This window comes from Anarhichas minor, unplaced genomic scaffold (genome assembly GCF_050575085.1).
Source record: "Anarhichas minor isolate MPS153535 unplaced genomic scaffold, ASM5057508v1 ptg000067l, whole genome shotgun sequence".
NCBI classification, from domain to species: Eukaryota; Metazoa; Chordata; class Actinopteri; order Perciformes; family Anarhichadidae; genus Anarhichas; species Anarhichas minor.
The window spans coordinates 3,736,409-3,747,500 of record NW_027466513.1 but is presented as its reverse complement, the minus strand read 5'-3'; the positions used below and the strand labels follow the sequence as shown (position 1 = coordinate 3,747,500).

Genomic DNA, 11,092 nt, shown 5'->3' with positions numbered 1-11,092 from the left:
TCTCCAGACCACTGACCTGTGGACCCTTTAAAGTCTTCTTCCCTTCCCCCTAATGCAGCGCTCACAAGCCTAAGAGCCAAGCTGGGGGGAGAGACGCTACAAAGGTCCTCTTGTGTTTCTACAAACAGCTGATTCATTCTGGTGACGACCTTTAAGAGACTAAACTGATTCAGTGTTGATCTTTATGCCTCTTAAACAAAGTTTGTTACTTTATCAGACTCTTGATCACCTTTTTAATCTTCAGTAATGACATGAGTCAGCCTCTCAAGATTACAGCCACATTTTTGAAAATCATCTTAAGTATTCATTCATGATGAAAAACACAACACCGGTCTCACTCACTCACTCACTCACTCCTTTTAGTGGACCAACATTGGTACTGCAGCCTTCTCCCTCAACGCCGGACCGATTTTAAAACGATCGTTAGTCACGTAGACACAGAAACACGGTCCAGCTTGAAGAAGTCAAACTGTTTAAGGAGCTTAACTGCTTCTTTAGATAAAACTGCAACGAGAAATGTTGCTCTTAGATTTGAGCGCCACAAATGAAATTCACTGTCGTAACATTAAGTTAAATTAATAAACGTCAAATACAAAATCTGGACAAACGAAACCATCTGAACTGCTACATACCGCTGAGTAAGCGGTTCATTCTCTGTAATCTAAGCAAAGCAGTCACCGCCACAACAAATCTGGCAGCTTTCAAAAAAGCTGACAAAGAGGAAGACTTTGAGAGTCCTGGATGACTCGACAAAACTGTGCAGTCTGACGGTTGTCAGGTTTTTGACCAGAGTGACTTTTAGTCGCATGAAACGGAAGTTTGCTTCACTTCCTCGTTTGTTGAGTCATCGTTTGTTGAGTCATCGTTTGTTGCGTCACACAAAAACAGCAGCGAGTGATTTATTCTCGTGACTCTAACTACTTGACCTGCGTCTTTCTGACATTCGCTGACACCAACAGCTGTGAGGCCTCTTCATCTTCATCTTCATCAGATCGTCTGGACTTAACTGAGCTTTGAGACCTGGTTGTTGTTGTTGTTGTCTCTAGACTCTCATACGGGCTAAAGTGCAGCTTATTAACCGTAAACTGGATCCTGACTAACAAATACTTCACTTATGAGGTCAAATACAAATGGATTTTTTTTTAGATTTATATAAAAGTCTCGATTTATAATTTCAATTTATAAAAAAACAATGTTTAATCTAAAAAAAATGTGGCTTTTAATTTGCACATTAAAATGTGAATGTTTTGTTTGAGCAATAAAACGTATTAAAATAACTACAACTGAACTCTCATTGGTGATATTTGTGATCAGCACACAGCCGGTCATATGAATAAGATATATCAAAGATATACTTAAAAAACATTCCTCAAACTGTTACTGTGTTGAACTGGAGTTTAAAATCCTGCATCTGCAAGTTTTAAACTGTTTTCATGAATGAAACGCTATAACTAGACTAATTGATCACCATCGATAATCGTGATCACAACACTTTCTCTCGGTTTTATTCATGCTGAGCTTTATTGTTACAGCGGACTATCTGTAGAGAATAAACCTTTATCTTGAGTTGGTGAAGCCACTTCTGAACTGAAGTGCCCGGCTCAGTTTCTCTGCCGTCGGTAGAAACGACCCGTTTTTCCGCCATGATGGATTATCCTAATCTCTCTTCCTGAAAACAGCAGATCAGCTCGGGGATTACGTGTTCTCCCACGTGGATGCATTTACTGGTGGGCTCCTTCTCCACTAAGCTTGTTAACACGCTTGTTGTTTTCTGGTCCAGGCCCAGTATTACGGTGAGATCGGCCTGGGCACCCCTCCTCAGCTCTTCACCGTGGTGTTTGACACGGGCTCCTCCAACCTCTGGGTTCCCTCCGTTCACTGCTCCTTCACAGACATCGCATGCTGTAAGTCCAACTCGAGTCCTCGCAAAAACACACTCCCCCGCATGTCGGCTGTAAAATAACATTTCTGCATTGTTGTCTTTGTCTTTTTCAAAGTGCTTCACCACAAATATAATTCTGCCAAGTCCAGCACCTACGTGAAGAACGGCACTGCCTTCGCCATCCAGTATGGGACGGGCAGTCTGTCGGGCTACCTCAGTCAGGACACGTGCACGGTGAGTTCACGTCTCAAGCAGTAGTTTCAGATGCTCACGAATCGGATCGGCACGAAAGAAAGATTATATTTTATTGTAAAAAAAGATCGTGTCACTAGTAGTTTAAATTATAAGCTGTTTCGAGCTCGTGTTAGGAAGTTAAACGGGTCATAATTCATCTCTAATATCTATTTTATATTAATATGAAAACATCTCGCATCTATTTTAATACGATTCTATTTACTGTGCATTTTTATTTACTTTATTTTCTTAAAATGAATAGGTCCTGCTCTGTTTTATTATATTGTGCATTTTCCATACTTAATATTTTTATTTTATTGTGTAACCTTGTTTGCTGCTGCCACAGACAAATTTCCCCTTGGGGATGAATAAAGTATAATTCTATTCTTCCTTCAAATAACTATCTATTTAAGTTTGTGACCAAAAACTATTTTACGAGGTTACATGTGAACACATCATGATAACGTTATAATTAACCTTCTCCCAGTGCTCATTCTTTCTGAGCAGAGCCTGAACGCATCATGTCACTGAACAGAGCCTCCGTTACTAGCTCTCCTCCTGGTGATTTAAACACAGATTTGTTGGTTAAAATGTAACGTTAGAGATTAATTGTTGATTTCCTGATCGCATGTTTTTACTGAATATCATCCGATAACTAACTTCACACTGTGATGGTAAACTGTGTAATTAATCCTCACGGATCGACTACGGTCCGGCACACCACTAGTTAACTAGTTTCAGAGGAGTTTCACTTGATTAACCTTATTTTATTATTGCTTTTCTAGATCGGAGCCCTTTCGGTGGATAAGCAGCTTTTCGGTGAAGCCATCAAGCAGCCCGGCATTGCCTTCATCGCCGCCAAGTTCGACGGCATCCTCGGCATGGCCTACCCACGCATCTCCGTGGACGGGGTGGCGCCGGTCTTTGACAACATCATGAGCCAGAAGAAGGTGGAGAAGAACGTCTTCTCCTTCTACCTGAACAGGTGGGGAACCGACCTTGATAACGTCTTATTACCTGCTGCTGTTCAGTCTGTTTCTGTAGGATGCAAAGTCAATTCTCTGTTTCAGAAACTAAACCAAAGTGTGACCTGCCGGATACTAGAGACTCATTTATGTGATGTTTGGAGTCGGGTGAAGTTGTTTGTGTTTTTCCGATTCTCCGCTGGTCCTGGGACCCTGTTGGGCCGGTTATTGACCCAAAACATCATCCAGGGCATCAATTTTCTGTTTGCTCTGCTGCATGCATGGTGATGCTTTTCTTTATTTTTCTGCCTGCCCAGCTGGCTGTAGATAAAGAAGCGTTACAGATGGATCGTTCTCACTAATGTGGTCGGGACATTTAGTGACATCAGAGAACAAATAACACATTGTTCCTCTTCTGAATGTAGTCTTCCAATATTCTTGTTAATGCTCGATTCCTTTGCATCTCTGTGTGAGCTATACGAACTAAAAAAAAAAACACTTTCAGTTGATTCATGACATCAATCTCAGTTTATGGACATGATCTCATTCTGTATGTATATATTTTAATAACATTGGGTGAACTTGACTGTGAAAGAGGTCGCCCATACAGGAATATAAATAGTTTTATTTTTATTGAGTACTTCAGTCTCAGAGCGCTCGGCAACCGTTTTCAACAACAAAGTTAAAGATAATTTGTCAGAATCTGAGGTTGGAGGAATAAATATTGGACACAAAAGCACAAATTAATGCTAAAGTTGCTTCATGTCTGCTGGATGTTTAAATGGACAACCGTTTAAAAAAAACAGTCAAATTGCTGAATAACGTATAAACTTGGTACCAAAGAGAACTGATTTAAACTTTCTGTTTGCTTTGGTTTTACTTTTCTTGAACTAAATCGGTTGACAGAGTCCAATGTAACCAGAACACAAACTGTTGCATTGTGGTCGCAGATGTTTCAGAAATACAAAAGAAACAATCTGCATGTCTTGACACCACGAGGGTTAAATGAGAAACACTTTATTGTAATTTATTTAAAACATTTGAATCCTCTGACGTTGATCCGGATGTTTTTCCGTCCGTGGTGACGAAGCTTTAACTTCCCGTCTTCTCTCTCGTCAGGAACCCGGACACCGAGCCCGGCGGTGAGCTGCTGCTGGGAGGAACCGACCCCAAATACTACACCGGGGACTTCAACTACGTCAACGTCACCCGCCAGGCCTACTGGCAGATCCGCATGGACGGGTGAGAGCTCCAACATTACACTTTAAACGAGGATTAGAGTGTAATGTCACGTCAACACATGAACATTAGAGTGTAGGACTCTAGTTTCAGGGCAGTGAGCACGTCATTCCATTTAAAGTGTTACCAGAAACCAATTCTGGTGGCAAACTCCAGATCTGACAAGTGATGCTGACGCTTCATGTGTTAAAGCTGCATTCTCTCTAGTGTCCACCAGGGGGCGACTCCTCTGGTTGTATAGAAGTCTATGAGAAAATGACTACTTCTCTCTTGATTTATTACCTCAGTAAACATTGTAAACATGAGTTTATGGTCTCAATCTCTAGTTGCAAGTCTTCTTCAATACAGCATGATGTTCATTTAGTACATTATGGTCCATTTAGAGTCAAACAGACCATAATCTTAACTGTGTTCCAGGATGTCGGTGGGCGGCCAGCTGAGCCTGTGTAAGGACGGCTGTGAGGTCATCGTGGACACGGGGACGTCTCTGATCACCGGCCCCTCTGCGGAGGTCAAGGCCCTGCAGAAGGCCATCGGAGCCATTCCACTCATCCAGGGAGAGGTGAGACAACAGGACTAACGAGTATCGTCCCGTCTCAAAGCCTGATCGCTCTTCTTCTGAGCCACAGAGCTCTGTTTAAAAAGACTTTTCTTGTCTTTTTGTATTAGATTTGTTCACAATTAATATAGAATAACATTAGCTATTCTTGTTTTATTTTTGTTGACGGTCTTGTTACATGTGTTGAAGTAATAACGGCTGCGTTCAATAACTTTTTATTGTATTATGTTTCATTTCATCTAATTATTAACAGGTTTCACTACATTGACTTCATTTTTGTTGTTCTGTCACTGTCCAATGCAGTTTTATTTTTACATTAACACAACTTTGTATTCTGGTCGTTTCAGTACATGGTGAGCTGTGACAAGGTCCCAACGCTGCCCGTCATCACCTTAAACATTGGCGGCAAACCCTACTCTCTGACCGGAGAGCAGTACATCCTCAAGGTGAGACTTCCTGTGAGACGGGTGATGTTTATCCTCCAGCAGGGGGCGACGGAGAGGCGGCTCCTTCAGCAACAATAGCCACTGTGTGGACTGAGTGTTGCATCATGAGAAACTAAACAGTGCAGCTTTGTTCTGGTTTGTGAGTGATGACTCATTCCTCTGTTTCATCTGTTTAAGAACATCTCTGACTGTCTTTCTCCTCCTTTTTATAATCCAGGTGAGTCAGGCTGGAAAGACCATTTGTCTGAGCGGCTTCATGGGTCTGGACATCCCTGCCCCCGCCGGGCCCCTGTGGATTCTGGGAGATGTATTCATCGGGCCGCACTACACCGTCTTCGACCGGGACAACAACAGGGTGGGCTTCGCCGCAGCCAAGTGAGCACATCCTGCGCTGGAGCCACACGTTCAAATGCAACGCTTTACGAAAACAACGAACCTGAGCTGCACACCTTTTCTGTTGCTTCGCGATCAAACAGTAATTAGCAATAGATGTTTGTGTGTAGAGCCTAAATGCACCAATCACAACAATGTGTACGATTTCCAGCTGAGTGTGTGAAAGATTGGTGACTTGATATGTTGTGATGGGTGAACACGATCAGGGATCGTCGCCCTTTTTAAAACATCCAAGTGGTGATTTTTTTTTTTTTTTAATTTTTTTTTTTTTTTAAATCAGGGATTTTAAATTACGTTTTTAGGAGGAAGTTGTTCCTCTTCAACTGACTTTGAGATGTGTCTTGATGTGATTGGCCTGAATAAACCGTTTTTAAAAGAAGTGGTGACACGTCTTGTTAATAGCTCCTCTTAGATGGTGAAAACTTGCCTTAAGAGCACTAAACAGATTAAACATGTCTACACACATTTCCCAAAAGACTGAACTCTATTTTAGATGTACCAGCGAGGCGATCCCAAGACTCAACAAATCCTTCAAACTTTATTATTCCCTTCATCACTTACACGTACAAAAAGTCAACTGTACATTAACCACAGATTCATTCATAAAAGTAGTTATTTCACTTAACGTTCTCAATAAAAATACACTCCACATAAAAACGTCCCCTCAGCTGTTTAGTATTCAGTAGATAAAGTTTGTCTTCACATATATCGTTCACTATAAAGTCCGGTTTAGTAAATCTTCATCAGACCTCGTTCACCGCAGACAGAAATCACTCCTCAGGGTTTGGCCTTTTATTGCTGACTCATGTTATCAGCTGACTTCCTGATCTGACTGGAAGTGACTAAAACATCTCTCATGGTAGTTTTATATCCTGTGTGTGTGTGTATATATACTGTAAATGTCTGTAAAATTCACTTTATAAACACAACGATAAAATGACCGGATGGGATTTTCTGTTCTCGATCAATCAAGTGAATTGAATACCTCACGAATCAATAACACTAAATCAAATTAATGCAAAAAAATCCAGTAGATCCAACATTACAATAACGTTCTAATAAGGCATCTTTGTTTATAAAAGAGAAACATAACAAATACTATTCTAATGGGTTTATTAAAGGTTAATAAATCCTTTACTAACGCTTTATAGATCACGTAAGTCGTTAACGTCTGCTTTAGGCTCCAATTAATCATTTTGACCTTCTGGACTAATATCCATTAATTTATTGATTTTAACTTAACATTTAAAGCTTTAGACTGAAAGAGTTCTGATGATAATCTGTAGTTGGTAACTTGCCTCGCATGGTAGAGGGAGCAGTTAAATTTAGTTGTTTTGATCATTGACACAAGTACTTTATAAAGCGTTAAAGATTCGTTAACAGCTAATAGATCATTAGTTACAACCAGAGAGGACAATGTGTTGCTTTTTTCTTGTCTTATATGACAGAATATGTAACATCTTTGAGTTTTTATTGAACACAAAACATCTGGCTTTTGAAAATGTATATTTTATCGACGAAACAATTACTCGAGAAGATAATCTGCAGTAGATAATGAAACGTTAATTACAACATACAAACCCTTATTATAAATGATGCCTTATTAGAAAGTGATGTTGCTTATCGACTTACAACATGGCCCTCAGCTGACTTTATTACAACCTGGATGTTATTTTAGTAGTTTAGACCTTCGTTTCTGTCCGTTATGAGAACATTGTACTCATCGAACTTACTGCTGACATCTGGAAACATGAGGACATTTCTACAAAGAAGTCGAGTTGTAAACAAACCAGCAGTTCAACCAGTTTATCTAAATCCAAAGGTTCCCACACGCGTTCCTTTTGTGTGATAGGGAGACCCTTTATCTGTGAGTGCCAGCGTTTCTAAGTATATGTTTTAAGCATTTCATGAAGCTTGGATCTTTCTTCTAAGATACTCACAGCAGAAAATAAACACTTTTTGGACCTTTGAATGTGTTCTTGAGGTTTGGCAGTTATCCAGAGATGTTGGACGTGTCGTCCTGGACCGCTGAGACCTCCCTGTCACAGGCTGTCGTCTCCAAAACAAGAAAACAAACAGCTCAGGTTCATTCTCTGACCTCTGACCTTCTGCCGTCAGCCCTCCTCCTCCTGGCCTCCCTTCTCCTTTCCTGAGCCGGTATTCCCACGGTCCTGCTCCTCACCGGGCTCTGTGCTCTGGCTCTCCTGCCCGCCGTCGGACCCTCTCACCGGGGCTGCCGGGTCTCTGACGACCCCCTCCATATCCAGCTTCTCCTCCTCCACGGGGCTCACGGTGTCTGGGATGATCTCCACCTCGATGTCGGAGGAGTCCCCGATCTCCTTGAACCACACCGTCTTCTGGCCCTCCTTCCTCCTCTGCTTGATCAGGATGGACCTCTTTTCGTACTCGTCGTCCGCGTCTCCTCTTCCTCTCCTGGACGGTGTCGCGGAGGGGCTCCCCTTGGGGATGTTGTTGGTGTGGACGCCGCAGGAGGAGCAGTGGCGGCCCCGTCTCTCCATGGGGAGGACCCGGCCTCGGGCCTGGGGGAAGGTGCGCCTGCGGCTCTGGTCGCCCTCGGTCTGGAAGCCGTCGTTGGTGTACTGCAGGGAGTCCCTGTGGCCGGACTGGTGCTGGTCCGACTTCAGGCAGGGGCCCAGACACTACAGGCAAAGGAGAGAGGGCCCTCATTAATACAGCAGTTAATGAAGCATGGAGGATATCGGGGCATTGTTCCATGCTGCAGATGCCACCGTGGTTTCCCCCCGACAGCGAGCTAGCTTCATTTGTTCTGTTTTAACACAGAGCCCTTCTGTGGAGTTCAGCTGATGAATATTCATCAAAGCCACACAGGAGCAGCTCTGAAAAGGCAGCTGAGTCTGTGTGACGACTAAACCGTCACAGTGTGGAGGTGGCTTTGAAACGCAGCGAGATTAAAGGCTTCAGAACTGTTAGAAGGCAGAAAAACATTAATAGCTTCAAAGGAAACGATTATTTAAAGGCTGTTGTCAGTGTTTCTTTATAAAAATGGGCAGAACAAAAATTATTGTTTCTGACCATGAAGAAAATAATTTAAATGCCAAATTCAGTGGCATCCCCTAAATCTATATAAGGTAGTATTTCTTGCCAAACAAGGTGTTTAGAAATTATTTTTTAAAGTGTATGAGATGTGTTGCAAGTTAAATACTCCGAACCTTACAGAACATGTAATGTAAACAATAATAAAACGCAGCACAAATAAGAGATTATTCATTGTAAAGGCAAACGTTGTTTTTCTTTCACTTTCCTTTCACCAATTCAAAAGTTTTCACTTTCACAACTATATCAGTAGGCGATTAGCTTAGCTTAGCATAAATTCTGGACGCAGGGGGAAATGTTCACCGAGAAAAAGTTGCAGCACGTAAACACAAATTGTTGCTTTTGTATTTCTGGTTGTGTTCAGATTAAACAAATAAGATACAATGTGTTCAATTATTGTTTCACTTTGGTAAGAGCCAGGCTAGCTGTTCAATCCGGTGTCCAGTCTTTATGCTAAGCTAAGCTAATCGTCTCCGGGCTCTAGCTCCATACTTAACATACATATACGAGGGAAAGGACGATGGTCTCTCGCTCTTTAAAGAGATGAATGTGTCACAAGACTTCCTGTGTAACTTGAGGTTAAATAAAAATTTGTTATAAACAAAAAATGTAAAATTGGTCACAGGTTTGATAATAACTTTGTAAAGAAACTTTGACAATAGCCTGTATAATAAAGATGTTTCCCTTTAAAACTATTGTTTTCATTAACATACACATAAAAGCCAAAATGTCAAACTATTCCATTAATATGGGAGATTAATATCTAGCACATTAATTAACAATAGAACCTAACCGACATGGAAAACCAAAACAAGAGAAATGTTGACTGACCTCGCATATTTTGTCCATGCTGGCGTTTCCCTTCCACAAGCGGGAGATCAGGAAGCCAATCACAATTAGGCAGAGGACCAGCAGAGCCGCCATGACCAGCCCCAGCAGAGCCATGTCGCCCGGACGGTAGCCGACGTTTGAGGGAGACGGGATGGCCACGGCTGCACCGGGAAGACGACGGGGGAATATTTACACGTTTCATTTTAAAAGCATTGTGACCTTTTCATGACATACCACACTATGAGCTTTTTATAACATACCGTATATGACATTTTTATTGGCTACTTTTTAATGACTTTTCTGGTATTTTTTATGACTTCATAACTTTTTATGACTTTTTTAATAAAAGCGCAAATTTGAGGAAATTGCTCTGAATGTGACTTTCCCTTTTAATTTCTCTAAAATCATATGAACATGGAATACTAACCTATGAGGAAAGGTCTATATGACAGGTCAGATATGAATATAACCTTGGAGCTCCCTTTTTGAATATAAAAACAGTACAGTAGAATAAACTAAATTTCATTATATGTAGATTTCACATAATGTGCAATATAATGTCCTTTTTCGTCCTTTTTGGCCACTCAAAGCAACCATACCGATACATCATGACCAAGCACACCCCGCGGACCTAATGTCCCAGTTGGCAATCCAACATCTCTTTCTGGTATTCATTGCATATCTATATCACATCTATTGCATATCTATTACAGTGCTGACAGTGTTTACCATGAGGGGGAACAAGAGGGTGGGCACTACGCTTCCACGACAACGCCGTGGGTAAAGTACAAGTCCCTCAAATGTGACTTTAGTACTGTACTTTAGAAAATGAGTTACTTTACAGCACCATCAGTCGGTATCACAGAGAGTGACAGGGATGGTTGTACCTGGTATGACCTGAACAGAGAGGGCAGCTGTTCCAAACTCCCCTGTCGTTGGGTCCACGGCTCTGAGCTGCATTCAGATACAAATAAAACAATTTTACAGCTTAAAAAACAACAAGTGTCAGTAAATGTATGCAAAGGTGTTTAATTGTGCTTGATCTGAAAACGTATATCACCTGAAGCGCGAAGGACTCCGTCTTCACGACTCTCTTGAGGATCACAAACCCGTCTGAGGTCACGTTGACGTAGCTGCTGTACTGAACCTCATACTTCACATCTGGATTCGCACCCTGACACACAAATAAAACATCAATAAAATGCAACAAATTGAAATGATTTAGGGATGTGAGGTATTATCATACGCCATTTAAAGCTGCATTTACTAATGTCTGACCACTAGGGGGGCAGATAGCAAACAAACCCACTTAAACACAGCTCTCATTGTTTTAGCTAGTAGGTCGTTGACATATCGAAAGACACAGAGAAACAATATCTTTCATTTGGAGTCGTGTTTGTTTCAATCTAGTGAAAGTTCCTGGAAAAGAAAATCTGTCTATTCAGCTTCTGAGTGACACATCTCTTCC

At 41.5% G+C, this 11,092-nt stretch overlaps 1 protein-coding gene across 1 annotated transcript in view; it reads left to right on the top strand.

Annotated features, from left to right (window-relative positions):
• Positions 1 to 6,097, top strand: part of ctsd (cathepsin D) — an 8,609-nt gene extending 2,512 nt beyond the window's left edge. Inside the window, exons 3-9 of the mRNA XM_076078567.1 lie at positions 1,781 to 1,904; positions 1,998 to 2,116; positions 2,902 to 3,101; positions 4,201 to 4,323; positions 4,738 to 4,882; positions 5,227 to 5,325; positions 5,543 to 6,097. Of these exons, the coding sequence (XP_075934682.1) occupies positions 1,781 to 1,904; positions 1,998 to 2,116; positions 2,902 to 3,101; positions 4,201 to 4,323; positions 4,738 to 4,882; positions 5,227 to 5,325; positions 5,543 to 5,704 (972 nt within the window). The 3' untranslated portion in view covers positions 5,705 to 6,097. The remainder of the gene's footprint in view (positions 1 to 1,780; positions 1,905 to 1,997; positions 2,117 to 2,901; positions 3,102 to 4,200; positions 4,324 to 4,737; positions 4,883 to 5,226; positions 5,326 to 5,542) is intronic.
• Positions 6,098 to 11,092: the final 4,995 nt, after the last annotated feature.